Below are 16,531 nucleotides of genomic sequence, written 5' to 3'. Positions count from 1 at the left end.
GCAGAAGACATCTGTTTGTCTCAGTGTACAATAGCATCACCTCCACATTTGAGACAGACCTCTCCTCTCTTACGATGCAAAGCTTTGAGCTAAATACTAAAAAGATAGCTTGAAAGTAAATGTCATACTACCTGCATATGCAGGAGGTTTTCAGCACTGGTCATAACTAAAAAAATTATGGTCCCTTAATGAAACTGGAAAAAAAGTTAATAGAAAATTGAACCACCTGACACAGAACCTCACGATGATATACCTAAGTTTGCTTTCATTGTGCTATTTTCAAGGACTCCTCTATCTCCGCTCTGGATTTTAAGTCAGCTAATTCTATCCTAGAGAAAGGAGAATTACTCCAATTTTCTGTTTTGCTGAAATTTTCATCGTTACGCTCAATCCCAGTCTTTTATCACTGCTAAAAGACACTTATTAGCATAAACACTACTAAAAAAATAGAAATGAAAACAATGCAGAACTAGAAGCAGCACATAACTTAGGTTAACACCCATTCGCATTTCTCAGCTTGCAACAGGAATTTTTTCCTTCGCAAGCACTTAAGTTTTGCTACTCGCACTTGCTGCGTGCACTTATAACTTCTATGGGGTTTTGCATATTTTCCGATCAGGGAATTTTTTTGCTCTTTACCAATATTTCGTATTAAAAGGGAACAGCTGTGCAGGCATATTCTTCTTCTACTGGTCAGCAGGTCGGCTATCATTCATTTCAGCTTTTATAGACCCTGGTTTTAACAACTAGTGGTCGTACGTAGCGTTAAAACTGACAATAAAAGCTTCTAATTTCCTGATGGATCTAACTGTACACAAAGCAATTAACCTCTTAAAAGATCAGCACTTCCCATTTCAACTCTAATTTCAGAATTGGGTCCCAGTATCTGGCACTTAGAATTTGAGTGGCATCAAACTGATGAGATCATTAATTGTTCTTTGAAAAAAGAAAATCTGTATCAGATGTTTTAAGCAAAAACATTTGAATTCAACGTAACTGTTGAACAGACAGCACTTCAGAATAAACCTTTTGGGCATCTCTATTGATTTATTGCTGAATCAAACTAACTGCAAAAGCCTATTTCTTTGATGCTGTATTTGCACTACTGATCTTCAAAGAAGCTGTAATTTGGAAGTAGTGTTAACACAGCCAGGAGTTAAAGGACTGAGAATAAGACCTGGAAATAAACTCATCTCTGTTGCTCATTCAAGCTCCTCATCCACTGTAGAAATGCATCTGACAGATCATTACATCTGAGAGCCAGGAACACAAACATGGGTGGCTTATCTTGCATTTGCAGGTCTGATTACCCACAGATAAAGAGTAGAGGTGGATCCTGCACTGAGTCTACGGAATTTCCACTAAATACTGGAAACGTAAAAAGGCCAAAGCACATTCAAAAGAAGGACTAAAAGGGAGAAGGGGAAAACTTGAACAGGGCAGAGATTGCAGGCAAAGAGAGAACAAGACTTCAAGAAAAGCAACTTCTCCTGCACACAGCAATTTAGGAAGGAGGATGGACTACCCCAAGACTGGGCTACGATCCACTCAGAGATTTTGACAACACTAGTTTTTGTTAAATTTGAGGGATTGAAGCAAAATTAGAAAAGATTCTAGACCAATCCTAGACACTGACCATAGACAACACATTCTGTTATCCAAAAAGGGTTGAAATTTGCATTGGAAAGATTAATAAAGTGGAGATAATTGATTTCAATACCACAAACACTCCTGACTGTCTGAGCTCTCCATCAACAGTCCTGCTATCAAGCTTTTTTACATTACAGACCACCAAGGCCTGCTCACAACTAAGATATTCCTAGATATCGAATGTATGACACAACTACAAGTCAATCAATAACTTTTTTGTATTGGCATGCACCTAATTTTAGCGCTCCTTATGAGCTAGGATGATTCTTGCATGAATTGAGCAGAAAAACTTACTTTCGTGTTCTTCATGCACAACTACGTTCACACGATCAACACATGACTGGATATCGTTCCACGTGACAAATTCATTTCCTTCTGCGCGTGTTTGAGCTTTCAGTTTCAACAAATCATCGATATATCTGTCAAAGAACAAAAACCAAAACCAACTAACATCGCAAGAAGCCGGCTAGGGCACACACAACACAGCATGAGAATTGTACACAAAGTGGAAGAGGTAGCATGAGGGTTGAAACTGGAGCAAACAGGAAAAGGGGAAGAAGAGAAAGAGGAAAGGCTGTGTGCGGGATAGTCAGCCCAAATGTGAAACAATCGACAAAAGCACTAAAACACTGAATGAGGGTCCAGGGTACAGAACACGGTGGGTGAGCTGGCCTAGTATTAGTGACAACCTAATGGTACCAGAACACGGCTTTAATGTGAAATCCGTGAGAAAGCATTGAGAGACAGCGCAGAAATCAGACCAGTGAGAGACAGTAATCACAAAACGAAGATGCGAGATTAAATCAATACCATAATAAATAACGTAGAAAGAACGTAAAGTGCAAGAGGGGGAAAAAAATTTTAAAAAGTCATAGAATCTAAGCAACATTAAGGACAGACACGATTCCTTGAAATACCCACCTCTGAGAGTTCTCATCCTCAACGTTTGTAAGCCCCGTAACAGGACTGCTCAGTTGTTTCCATACCGTATTCACATCCCCTGAATCCAAAGCCCTATTAATCAGGGCCACAGAAGACAGCATCTCTACAGCAACAGATAATTCTGGATGGGTGAGGTTACCCTGCATACAAAGAGGACAACAAATTAATTCCACTCGCTCTTTACAAACTATTGCTGCATGCAGAATACAGAACAGAGCAGTTGTCAGAATAGACATAACAAAGCAAAGGGACAACCTTTATGACACAGAAGCAGAAAGATGAGTATCGTAAACAAAGCTAGAATACCAAGTAAGAGATTAAAGTAGAATCATCTGCTAGGGCCAAGTTGCTCAAGATTTAGGGATTAAACTTTACATCAGAACAGACTGAACACCAAATCAGTTCCATGTAGACTCAAGACAGGTTTGTTCCAGAAAACGCATTTAACGAAACAGACAAGGTAGACCTGGTGATCCATACCAACTTCTCTCTAATAATAGAGAACGTGGTACTTACTTCAGGGCTCTGTTGCTGCAAGGTGGCCAGCTCCCTTTGGTAAAGATCTGCAGCAAATGCATAAACCTCTGGCAACTGGGCCTCTGGATTCATCATTTCTGCCACAGTCTTCTCAGCATCACCCATTCGAATTGCAGAATTAATTTTGGCTACTGCTGCCAGCCCTAGAATTTCGAAGAGGTAGCATAAAGAATGAGGAAGGCAGACAGTTGAGACACCAGTAACAAGAGGACTTTTATTCTACTCAATAATCAGATACCTAAGAAGAAAAAGCATAACTCCCTTAGCTGCAGAAAATAAGTGAATCTTTCTGATCCATACTTCCCCAGTTAGTCATCTATTACTGCAGACAACTAAAATACATAATGCCTTCTTTAAAATAAAGCTCATGTTTAAAACCAGTTCACCTTTTTGCCTGGTTATCAAAGGATGGTTTCACCAGTTCAGTCTTCTGATAGTAAGAAGCCTCATAATTGCAATTTTTTTGATGGACAAGTAGTAGTAACTTTTTCTTCCCGTCAACATCTATCCTGCTCAAGGCAGTAACACGCACTCTAGAGTGGGTACACGTCGGCTAACTTTGAAATAGCGCGAGTAGGTAAACTAACGCTGAGCTCCATGCCGAACCAGTAAGGTACTTCAAAGGTAGCCACCTAGTTATTAGGCATTCACTATTCTCGTCTTGTATTCTCAACCCTCTCTCCCAGATCTCTAGTAGTCTCCTTTCTACCCATTACAAATTGAACTAATTGCTCCTCCACAGCCAGAACTAAACATTCTTCTCCAGAAGAGAGCTCTGCATAGCGTCAGAAGAATCAATCAAAAAAACAAACAGCCATTGTGATCTGCATTTTATTTGCTACCTGGTACTTAGAAACAGTTAAAGGTTCTGTATCTCAAACCCAGTAAGATTTATGTCAATGGTCAGCAGGTAACCTAGCTTTCACACCTCATGGAGCAACCCAGATTTCCATCACAGATCCATAGCACAAAAACTCATACAAACATTCTAGAAAACGAGGTTATTTAAAGTGGATGCAGAAGTTCCTTAGTATTTCTTAATATTTCTGAATGTTTCTTAACATTTCAAACGATATGCTGTTGTCTGCAGCAGTATTGTAAGAGCTGGGTAAAAGACGCTACAAATAACCAGGGCAACCGTGTCTTTGATGTTCTTAGCAGCCATGAAGTACTTAAAGAACATTCATAACTGTTTGAGAGAGACCTCACGTATCCCCACATAGACCCAAATATTCTGCTGTCTCATCCTTTTGATCACATCCACAGTCACTCTGCTGCGATAATTTCTGCTGATCCTTACTTTGCTGATACTGTTGAGCTGCCCTGTTAGCAGCATCCACTCCCAATTGCAACTCTTCCTTCTGCAGAGGACCTGTAAGGCCAGCCTGAGAAAAAAAAAAGAAACCGGGAGGGTGAAACGATGTCAGCTTATTCACTTCAAAGAGCTCAATAAAAAGGAAAAAACCCAGCTTTTCCTTACAACGCTCTAATGCCACATAGCTTCTGCAAACAAAGAATGCCACATATGTGAGGAAGATGGAAATTACTCACCAAATTCTCAGGTCATATGTTGAGAGACCCGTACGTGTACAACCTGATCCCTTTTACGGTATTAGAAGTGCAGTCCCGTGAACACAGCAATTAAAGGCAAGACCCAGCTTCCAAAATTATAAAACACTTAAGACAAAGGAGACAATTTTGTGGGAAAAGACTCCCTGTACGTGAGCAGCGTGCTGGTGCGAAACTAGTACTTGTGTAGTTTGCCATGAAGCGACACATTAATTAACGTTCCATTCTACCTCTGAGCAACGAAAAAGTGAGCAGAACATTAAAAATGGACAACGTGCAGTTTTGGATTATAAATACGCGCTCCTTGGACTATATGGTACCATGTGAATACAAACAGAAAATGAGACTGAGTGACTGGGGAGCAGGAGGGCTTGAATAACTTGGGTAGTAGCTATACAGGTCACAACCCTTTGTATAATCCACACACTAAAAATGATAATTCTCCAAAAGCATCACCAGACCACATTTATGTAACAAGACCTTTCCGTTACATTCTGGAAGAACATGCAATTGGACTTTGCAGTTTAGAAAACAGCTGAATTTATTTTTTGCAGCTACTAAAAAACTTGGTAAAAATCTTCCCAGTCCTATTTCATCCCTAGAGACACCTTTGGACAACTACAGAGAGCTTCTGCCACAACAAAGCTCGGTAGGACTTTTTAAAAAGCCCCCACTTTTCCTATTTTATCTTAATTGCAGGTCTCAAGAAACATAGCTTGTGAAGATCTTTCTTCAGAAATAAGCGACAAATCTGAATAGCAACAGCTGCGGGGCTAAGTCTGTGCTGAAGAAGTCCTCATACCCCCCACAGAAGGGTGTAACAGCAATACACACATCCTTCAGCTCTATCATTCACACCGAATCCGAGGTAAGGAACATTCACGAAGTATAACAGTACACTGGCTGATGGAAAGAGCATCCCAAACCAGCACATTCACTGTAAGGAATATCATTTAGCTATTGACCAAACAAATCTTGCATCACACACACACACACACACACAAAACCCCCACAAACAAAAACACTACCATCGAAATAAAAATAACTAAGTAAATAATCAAGAATGGCTCTGAATTACTACTGTATGCCTTTCAGATTGAGGGATCCTTCTGAACACAAAAAAGCTGCACTCCGCCAGAAAAAACTGTAACAGTCTACAAAAGAAAGGTATTATATACCTATATATATATTAAAACACGTATTGATGCAGATAGATTTTGAGGGAGTTCAGGGAAGAGGACGTGTTAAGTTAGTAGAAATGTAGGTCCTAATGACCCCAATGCAGAGACTGTCCAAAGTGAGAGAATATATCAGGTCACACGAGACAGGTACAGTCACACAGCCAGGCAGCTCCCATTGCAACTCCCATTGTATTCGGTCCTCCTCCATAATAAATTATATAGTGGTTGAGGAGTTGAATGAGCTGCACTAAAATCTGACAACAAAAGCACAGGGACCCTATTTAAAAGCTGCTCCCTAGTTAGGTACTACAACCAAGTCCCAGAAACTTTAAGGCTGAGAGTTTCTTCAGCCCCAGAAAGGTTAAAGTTCTAAGCGAGGCCACTTAGAAACACAGAATAGTCGATGGTAGAAGGAATCTCTGGAAATAGTCTAGTCCAAACCCCTGCTCTAGTGAAGGTTGTCCAGGACCTCTGCAGAAAAGTACCTGAGGGTCCTGGTGGACACCAAGTTGAACATGAGGGAGCAAGGTGCCTTGGTAGCAAAGAGGGCTAATGGTAGTAGGCTGCATTAGGAGTGTTGCCAGCAGGTCGAGGTAGGTGATCCTTCCCCCTACTCAGCACCGGTGAGGCCGCACCTGCAGTACTGTGCCCAGTTCTGGGCTCCCCAGCACCAGCGATACGGACATGCTGGAGAGAGTTGGAGGAAGGGTCACTAAGATGATTAACGGACCAGAGCATCTCTCCTATGAGGAAAGGCTGAAAGAGCTGGGACTGGTCAGCCTAGAGCAGAGAAGGCTCCGGGGGAACCTCAGCAATGCGTGCAGCTATCTGAGGGAGGGTGCAAAGAGGATGAAGCCAGGCTCTTCTCGGTGGCGCCCCGTGACAGGACAAGAGGCAACCGGCACAAACTGAACCACAGGAGGGTCCCTCTGAACATCCGGAAACACCTTATTTACTGTGAGGGTGACCGAGGAGTGGCACAAATTGCCCAGAGAGGTCGTGGAGTCAAAAACCATCTGGTCGTGATCCTGGGCAAGCAGCTCTAGGGGGCCCTGCTTGAGCAAGTGTGTCGAACAGGATGAGCTAACTGGAGACATCCCTTCTAGCCTTAACTATTCTGTGATTCTGTGTTCAGTTGAGCTTTTAGTATATCCGAGGATAGAGACTCCACAAGCTCTATGGTCAACTTGTTCCAGTGTTTGATCAGCCTCAGTAAAAAAAAAAAAAAAGTTTCTTCTTATGCTTAAGTAGAATTTCCCCAATTTTCAACTTGCGCCATTGCATTTTATGCTGTCACTGTGCACCACTGAGAAGCATCTCGCTCAATCTTCTTTATTCCCTCCCATCAGTTATTTGAGAGCCTTCTTTTTTCAAGACTCAGTAATCCCAGCTTTCTCAGCCTCTCCTAACATGTCAGATGCTCCAAGCCCTTAATCAATTTCTAAGCCCTCACTAGACGTGCTGCAGTATATCCATGTCTCTTGTCCTGCAGAGCCTTGGAACTGGGTGCAGTTGCCCAGCTGTGGTCTTCACCATGAGCAGAGGGGGAAGGATCACCTCCTTCCGCCTGCTGACAATGTTCTTCCTAATACATCCCAGGACACTGCTGGCTTCCTCTGCCACAAGGGTACATTCCTGGCTCTTGGTGAAGTCATTGTCCACTGGGACCCCATATCCTTCTTGGCAAAGCTGCTTTCCGGCCAATCTATCCCTAGTCTGTACTTGTGCATGAGTACCCAATGGTCCCTAACTTGATCTTCCTCTACTGAGGGGTAAGTCTTCCTTGTCCTATATTTTCCCACTGGTCTCAGAGGCTTGGGATTCCCAAGGGAAAAATCTTATCAGTAAAGTAAGAGGCAGGGAAAGTATTCAGTACCACAGCCTTTGTGTTCCCTGTCATCTGCTCCCCTGCCCCATTCAGCAGCAGTCCCAGATATTCCCTAGTCTTCCTTTTGCTGCCGATCTATCTATGTAGAAGTCATTCTCGTTGCCCGTCACGGTCCCCGTCAGATTCAGCTCCAGTTGGGCTGAGGCTTTCTTAACCCCACCCTACATGCTCAGACAGGATCTTTACGTTCCTCCTGAGTCACCTGACCCTGCTTCCATTCACCTCTTGTATACTTCCTTTCTCTGTGTGAGCTTTGTGGGAAGTTCTTTGGTTCATCCATGAAGGCCTCCTGCCGCTTTTGCCTGACTTTCTGCTCATCAGGACAGGCGATTCTCAAGCTTGAGGAGGTGATCCTTGACAAGTCAATGAGCTCTCCTGGACCTCTTTTCCAGGACCATAGTCCGCGGTATTCTTCCAAACAGATCCGTGAACAGGTCTTCAGGCTCTCCTGAAGGCCAGGGCTGTGATCCCACTTTTTACCTAGTCCCCTCCTCTCAGGATCCTCAATTCTATCATCACACTGTCTCATAGTCACGGCACCCAAGGCTGCCCTTGACTCTCCCATCTCCAACCACTTCTTCCTTGTCTGTATTGGTCCAGCAAAGGACCTTCCCTCATTAACTCCTCAGTTACATATGCCAAGAAATTATCACCAGCACACTCCAGAAACGTCCTGGATTGCTTGTGCCCTGCTGTGCTGCCCTTACAGCAGGTCAGGCAGTTCGAGTCCCCCAGGAGGACTGAGGCCTGTCAATACAAGGTATCTTCCACCTGCCTGAAGAAGGCCTCACCTACTTCCGCCTGATCAGGCAGTCTGCGGCAAAAACTCACCACAACATTGCGCACATTGGTCTGCCTGCTAATCCTGACCCATAAGCTCTCAACTGGTTCATCATGTGTCTCAAGGCAGAGCACCAGACATTCCAGCCGCTCTCTCACATAGAGGGCTAATTCCCCTCATCGCCAGCCTGGTCTGTCCTTTTTAACAGGCCTGTACCAGTCCATGGCAGCACTCCAGTTCTGGCAGCTCTGCCACTGCATACAGACCTCTAATGCCTCTTGTTCGTTCCCCACCCTGCACGCATTAGTGTGCAGGCACTTCAGAGAGGCACCTGGTCATGTTGACTTCTGAGGAAAAGGGTAAGAGATTCCCTTGTAACACTGGTCTCATCACTTCTGTACATATGCTAGAGATAGGTCCCCTTCAGCCCTGTCTTGTTGATTTCAGGGTGTCTCTCATCCACACTGCTCTACACCCTTTGCTTGCCAACCCAGCTGACCGCTTCCTCACTTGGACACATGATCACCCTGCCCTGTTGATTCCTACAAAAGATTAGACCACATACCTCCAACAGTTTGGAAACAAACAATTGTACGGGGTTTGATCGCCACCCAGAAGCTTGACATTTGTTGAGTCAACAGAAAATTCAAAGGGCAGTTTTGTGAGCAAAGCGGTGCGAATGGCATTGAGGCTCGCTTCAGGTTTGTCAGCACTGAGAACACACTCTGATTAGCTCCATGCTTTTAACTGCCGTCATTAAATACGCTGAACGACGCAATACTCAGCTAAGCAGTGGCTTTACAACAATGAATTGCGTATGATTACTGTGTGCCTGACACTGAGCGCTTGTTTCCCACCTACCAGCTCTAGCAATTTAAGACTTATACTAAAAATGAGGTCTGCTCCAGTACCTAATGATTTAACAGTGGTAAGGTTTAAAAGCCTTATGATAATGCATAGCTACCCTCTCCAAAATTAGACAGAAATTCAAACTTGACATTTATTCAGGGACTCAATTTAAACTGCCAGGCCTTACTACAGATTCAGCACTCTGATCGCTTGTCATATACTGCTTCTACTACAAACTGTGGTTCAAAGGCCCTAGGAACAGGTATGTTTCTTCAGCCTCTTACTGTAATTATGCGGTCTGAACTTTTCTAGGTCTTTCTACACTTCCTACAGTGCAAAAGCCTTCTCATCTCCTCCTCCCCGACAGCTCTTCCAGCAGGCACTGCTGGGTCATGTGATTGCATTTTCTACCTATGACATACAGGTGCGTATGCATCCACCACAGTGCCCAAGATCTAGGTTGTTGGAACTGTGTAACTGACTTGTCTGCATTTTCCCTGGATCCAAATGCACGCAATATCTTATTTGTCTACCTTGCTGCAGCTTTTAACAAAATCACTCATTCAGGAGATGCACTAGTAATAACCATCTTTGTATCAGCGTATATTTCCCCTATTAACATACATGACATTGTGATAATTGAGACGATGCTGGTTATAAAAGCTATTCCATATGTTTTATAAGCAGCATACATAAGCAGCCTGCACATAAAAATCAACTGAAGGGTTGGCTTGAAATGAGAAACTAAGTTAAACCTTAGTTATAGAATCATAGAATCATTTAAGTTGGTAAAGACCCTTAAGATCATCGAGTTCAACCGTAAACCTAACACTGCCAAGCCCACCACTAAACCATGTCCCTAAGTGCCACATCTACAAATGGTGTATGGTGGGATTCTCCACAGTGAAAGCAGTGTATGCTTATCTGATAGTATTTATAAAACACAAATACCCACATTCTTTGGGCACTGACAATAGTAAAATGAGAAGGAAGACGCACCTATATTATAATGGTTCTATACACACACAAGTTAGTATTTTAAGGTTTGGTGAAATTATTTTAATTATAGATACATACAAACAAGCACTATACTGGCCTTTCATATGCAGAGATGGAAACTAAATGATAAATATGCTTAGTATATGTTTCTGTCTCTTAGTGTTAACTTCTTCAAACCAAAACTAAACTGTAATGCAGGTATATAGCAAGTGATTAGCATACAGTGGTATGGTGCAAGGGTGGACGAGGGAAAACCGTATGAATCGGGGTAATCTAGATTTTTTCCGTACCTCCTGTTTCCGTTGTCTATCACTCAAAAACTGCTTGAAATACCAGTCACAATTTTCTCGTAGCAATCCTCGGAGTCCCAGGGCTGGTGTTGCCAAAGCTTCGTACAGTGCTAATGCATCGCCTCGTTCCAAAGCTAGGTCAATCTTTGATATGGCTGCATGTGCTAGGAACAGTAAAGCAGAGTTCTGAGAGAAACATTAAATGAGGCAGTCCCACGGTTTATATAACCTACTGCTCAGAAAGAAATACTCTTAGACCTGATGGATAGCAAGTTAGGTATGCAATCTGAATGGAAGACTTCCAAAATCAATTGCAAAGTAGTACTTGTAAAAGGGGCTGAAGGTTGGAAATAGCATGCATTACTCAAGATGAAGAATTGAGGGGGGCAGTGACACGGACAATCCATTTCCTAAAGGGCGGGCAACAGAAGACAAAATGAATTCAGCTTATGACTATGTACTAATGAGTAAAAAAACCCAACAAACCAACCAAAAAACAACCACACCAAACTGAAAAAAACCCCTAAACAAACAAACAAAAAAACCCCAAAAAACCCCCACAGCACCAAGAAAATTCACAAAACCGGGGAGCTGCCTTCCACTTTTGTTAGCATTACAGAAAGCGAGGAGGAGTACCGGTATAATTTTTAAGTACTCTTTTAATTAAGCCTATTACTTTAGCATGATACCTACTGTTCACTTTATTGATGTTTCCCTGAATCTCAGCTTGAGTCAGAAGTTCTTCATACACATCTCTCTCTCTCTCTGAATTTTCTGAGGCAATCTGAAGATGAAATAAAAATTAATCAGTGTTTCTACAGTTTCCTTTGCCCTCATAGATCTTCTCATTGAAAAGGTCAGGGAGGATAACCATATACAGAGCTGTAACAGGTCATAGATAGGCTACCTTCACACACGCAAAAAGAAGCCCTAGAAGTAAATACATATAAAGTATACTCACTCTCTCATGCAGACAGCCTAGAAACGGCTTATTTCAATGCAATGGCTCTATACAAACGCACAATAGAGCCCCGGAACGTAGAAAGCAGTACACAGCTAGGCATTTGATATACAGCGTTCTAAAACAACGCTGACCCCTTCTGAAAGCATCAATCAGTTTTGGTCATCATTTCATTGTCAGGAAATAGTATCTATATTGTATGAAAATAGAGGGATAGCACTCCCAACATGTAAAGGCTGATGTGAATTCTGTATCTATGCAGCCCACATTTCAGATCGCTAAACAGAGTAACACAGCTAACTGCTGCCTGTCTTCTACTATAGGCAGAAAGGTTACTGGGTAACACCACCAGGAGTAAATCAACCTAACACTATACATATAGGACTTTAAACACACATTCTGTGAATTTCCCACAGTTTACACTGCAATACAAGCAAACAGGTGGTTTGAAAGAAGAATTGATCTACCCTGTTTCTAGCATTCTCCATCTTATCTTGCTTTGCTCTGTAGAGTGTGTCTTGGTAAGTGGATTCCAGTTGATCATCAAGATTTACTAGCATGGCATTAGGGTTCTTCATTGCCGTAAGTGTGTCAGCTGGAACCTGATGGTCGATTGCTTCGTTAATGGCAATGACAGCAGCATGTACTGAAAAACAAGTCGCAGTCTGCCAGTTAGTCCCAAACACAACAGCTCTGTTCAAAATTGAGAACTTAACTGGAAAAAGCAGAAGAATTATCTGGAAATTAACTGGTCAGGAAAAGAACTATCAAAGTATCTCTTGTTCCATCATGGCTTTCTGTTCTTGACAAAGAATGGCAGCCTACTTCCTACTATGATACTCTAGCTAGTCAAATCATCATGTTCCAGAAATAAAATAAAAATACACAAGGGAAAGAAGAAAACTCTCTTCCCAGTCTTCCAAAAGGCCTACCAAAAGGACAGTACTGTCTTGGAACGGGGCATTAAAACTAACGCTTTAAAAAAAAAAAAAAAAACAAACAAACCCCACAAAAAACCCACAAACTTATCTGCTGATTTGAATAATCACATAAAGCTAAACGCCATTTTTTCTTACATGCTGCTTCATCCACAGAAAGTTCATTTGCAAGAATTCCTCCAATCTTGCTGAAGGCAGGCATCTGAATACCATACTTCTCCAGTTCAAGCCTCATATTACTGATTTCCTCCTCTGAAACATACATGAAAACAGTGTTATGCAGGCTTAAACACATTAGGAACCAGTACTGCTATACAAACTGCTGCTATAAAAAAAAATTAGATTAACTACAATAAATTACAATTACTGTTTTAATAATATTTTGAATATAATGCAGTAAGTGAAACAAAATATAAACTGATTGACATTTTGCACACTTTCCTAAAATCTACATTTCTCCCAGAAACTCACATGGGAATATTCTGTAGTTTTTCTCACTAGAAAACAACACACGACTCTCATGAGGAGCTGGAAACAACTCCGTTATTCTGAATTGCCTCAACTACAGCTGCCAACAGGTCAGGAAAATGCACAGGCAGTATTTTAGCATTCTTGTTTCCCCCCCAGACAGACTATGCTGAGAAAAGCGAATGGAAGATATCGAGACATGCTGTTGATAAGTACCATACAACTCAAAATGAGAGTTGATAGTTTAACATTTTATAGGTACAATCAACAACTGTTTTGAGGAAAATAAAGTTTATACACATTTTAAACCAGATCTGCACCCTCAGGTAGGAACCTCACTAATGCAAAACACAGAATTTGACACTTTTGCAAAAATCAAGGAACTGAAACCTTCAGGAGGCATGTAGACATGAGCCTTTGTTCTAGAACTTCCTGCAGCAGATCAGCTGGCAAACTCTTCTTCAGCTGATGGCACCTCTACTTTAAACTGCCAAGGGAGGTGAGAACTGTTTACCAAGTTCCAAACTGAAATCACTCCCAAAGGGATAGAGGCAAGGTTTAAGCATCTTACAACAGTGGCAAAAAGTTAAGGGGCTGTTATTCATGAAAGTAATGGTTAGAGCACTGATGGCTATTTAACAGCCTGGCTCAGAAGCACCCAAATCAAATCTTCTTCTTAAATTACTAGAACTCCTCACAGCCATTAACTTTGAATTTAATTTGCATTTAGGCTATCAGCAGTACCAATCCTGTAACTGATCTATACAATGTCCAGTAGAGTATGAGATAAAGGCAGCACACATATCAGCACTTTTTTGTTGTTGGTTTGTCGTTTGTTGCTGGGGGTTTTTTGGTTGGTTGTTTTTTTTACCTGTGAAGTCCACCTTCCCATATAAATCCTGAATCTGGGGGGCGAGACCCAGTTTGAACAGGTACAGGCTAGAAAAGAAAAAAGCAAGTAATTACAACTAGTAATTTTTCCTTGTGGTTCTGACAATGATACAGATAGTTTTAGGAGCTATAGATTCAAGGAGCCACTCAGGTAAGCCAATGTAACAGCTCATAATCACCAAGAGGGTGAGCCGACTCCTCTCTTCCCCCCTCTGTTCCACCAGTCTGAATTCTTCACAGAATTACAGAATGGTTAAGGATAGAAGGGCGCTCTCAAGTTTATCTTGTTCAAACTCCCTCCTCAAACAAGGTCACATAGGACCAGGTTCCCCAGGATCACGACCAGATGGCTTTTGACTCCACGACCTCTCTGGGCAATTTGTGCCACTCCTCGGTCACCCTCACAGTAAATAAGGTGTTTCCGGATGTTCAGAGGGACCCTCCTGTGGTTCAGTTTGTGCCGGTTGCCTCTTGTCCTGTCACGGGGCGCCACCGAGAAGAGCCTGGCTTCATCCTCTTTGCACCCTCCCTCAGATAGCTGCACGCATTGCTGAGGTTCCCCCGGAGCCTTCTCTGCTCTAGGCTGACCAGTCCCAGCTCTTTCAGCCTTTCCTCATAGGAGAGATGCTCTGGTCCGTTAATCATCTTAGTGACCCTTCCTCCAACTCTCTCCAGCATGTCCGTATCGCTGGTGCTGGGGAGCCCAGAACTGGGCACAGTACTGCAGGTGCGGCCTCACCGGTGCTGAGTAGGAGGGAAATATCCACTAAGCTGATTCGGCTTACTAAAATGGTGTTTATGTATTCACTTGGAGCCTGATGAGAAATGGAACTGCTACAAAGGACGGATGAATCCATACATCTAAGGACAAATGGCTCTGTGGAAAGAGAAGTAATTCCTCTCCTTTTTGCCTGTTGTGCCAGCTCAGCACAGATCACAGAAGTGTACCCTCTATTAAAATATCTGATTATACAGGAACATTAAAAATGAACTATTAATAAAGCAAATATTCATTCCTCTGATAAACTCAGCTTTAACGTGACTAGAAAACAGAAGGTAAGCAATTCCATCTTTATGCCTGACCTCACCATGTCAAATCTAAATCTCCAATCTTTATAAGTCTAAGTAGTTGGGTTTTGGTTTTGTTTTGGTTTTGTTTGTTTTTGTTTTTTTTTTTTTTTTACAAAAACAAACCACAAACGCTAGGCAGGAACTTTTCTGACCTATGGACCGTCAACAAAACTGCATTCTAGATCTTTATTTCTCATCTGGAATATACTTCGGCACTAAGCCTGAAAAACGAACAAGTTCTTAGAAAAACATCCTTTTCCATATTTATATTTACTTGTCAGAATTAATCTTCTTTCCTTGATAAGTAAATTGTTTCAATGATAAAATCTTAAGGAGGCTGCCTTTGCAGAGAAATTGGCTATGGAACATTACAGCCAAAAAGGTTAACAATTGGAGAAAATTAAGTAATATGAAAAAGGTATTATTAGATGAAAGATTGTGACCTTTACAGCCTTAACTACTGTAACTGTTTGCATGTATTATTTTTACTCCCTGAATTAATTTTCTTTTCCTAATATATGATCTAGAAAGAGTACAGCAACAGCAAACTCAATTTTCTTGGGAAGCTTGGTAATTGTCCACAATTCAGACTACTGTGGGGGAAGGGGGTGGGAACAGCCAGGATATAATAAAAAACATGTAACAGGAATACGTGCCAGTCAACTCCTGACATAAAGTAGCTACAATAGCTGTCACAAAGCTGCCAGCGAGGGAGGAACTTTGCCATAACCTAAACAAAAAGGAGCACTGGTCTCGATAGTGGCAGTGTACTACACCACAGGTCTACTCCTCACTGTTCTATAAACTCCAAATGACTTATTCTTCTACAGAAATAACTCATTTTAGATCTAAAGTTGGGATCAAGCTCACTTCTGTAAATAATAATTTCATCTACAGCAATCTGAAATATCAGATAACATTCAGATAAACGCAATCTATCTCTATGGATTTCACACTGGCAACAGATCAAAGAGCAGAACAAGCCATTCTTGAGATCTGAAAATGAGCAAGCAACAAATGGAGACCCAAATGTACACAATCCAGCACTCAATCACCTAGTAAATTCTACAAAAGGAATTATTTTTAAATAAAAATCTCAACATGTTCCAAAAGCCACACTTGCATTCCAACCAGCTAGCCAGGGAAAAAACAAACCAAACAACAAACCCTCCCCCCGTCCCCAAAACAAAAATGCATGCAATGTGCCATCCTGTCAAATTGAAGAGCAAAGCATCAACAAATGAATCCTCCCAGTTTTCTCAAGAACTGGAATTATCCTACCTGGTCTACGTTAGATTTTAAAATTTAAGAGACCTTCCAACAACGGTTCCTGTTTGATCGCTTAGTGTGGTCATCAAGATACACATACTGCAGTACAATACCGCGACCACACTGGCTTTCATTCAGTGATCTGACTGATCCCTAGATAAACTAATATTTTCCTTTCTCATGAACACCTTTTAGGGCTTCAGGCTTTCCTTTAAGCCCCAAAATGTGTAGCTCTGCCTCAGACAGT

At 41.9% G+C, this 16,531-nt stretch overlaps 1 protein-coding gene across 2 annotated transcripts in view; it reads right to left on the bottom strand.

Annotated features, from left to right (window-relative positions):
• Nucleotides 1-16,531, bottom strand: part of IQGAP1 (IQ motif containing GTPase activating protein 1) — a 76,349-nt gene that overhangs the window by 29,046 nt on the left and 30,772 nt on the right. For both annotated transcript variants that reach the window (XM_054837520.1, XM_054837519.1), the window contains 9 exons: nucleotides 13,925-13,992; nucleotides 12,724-12,837; nucleotides 12,115-12,293; nucleotides 11,380-11,470; nucleotides 10,687-10,850; nucleotides 4,430-4,514; nucleotides 3,109-3,272; nucleotides 2,572-2,732; nucleotides 1,945-2,069 (listed from right to left, as the gene is read on the bottom strand). In XM_054837520.1, the coding sequence (XP_054693495.1) occupies nucleotides 1,945-2,069; nucleotides 2,572-2,732; nucleotides 3,109-3,272; nucleotides 4,430-4,514; nucleotides 10,687-10,850; nucleotides 11,380-11,470; nucleotides 12,115-12,293; nucleotides 12,724-12,837; nucleotides 13,925-13,992 (1,151 nt within the window). The remainder of the gene's footprint in view (nucleotides 1-1,944; nucleotides 2,070-2,571; nucleotides 2,733-3,108; nucleotides 3,273-4,429; nucleotides 4,515-10,686; nucleotides 10,851-11,379; nucleotides 11,471-12,114; nucleotides 12,294-12,723; nucleotides 12,838-13,924; nucleotides 13,993-16,531) is intronic.

The sequence above is a fragment of the Grus americana genome, chromosome 10 (genome assembly GCF_028858705.1).
Source record: "Grus americana isolate bGruAme1 chromosome 10, bGruAme1.mat, whole genome shotgun sequence".
NCBI lineage: Eukaryota > Metazoa > Chordata > Aves > Gruiformes > Gruidae > Grus > Grus americana.
The sequence above is the reverse complement of the archived record's forward strand: the minus strand, read 5'-3'. Positions and strand labels throughout refer to the sequence as shown.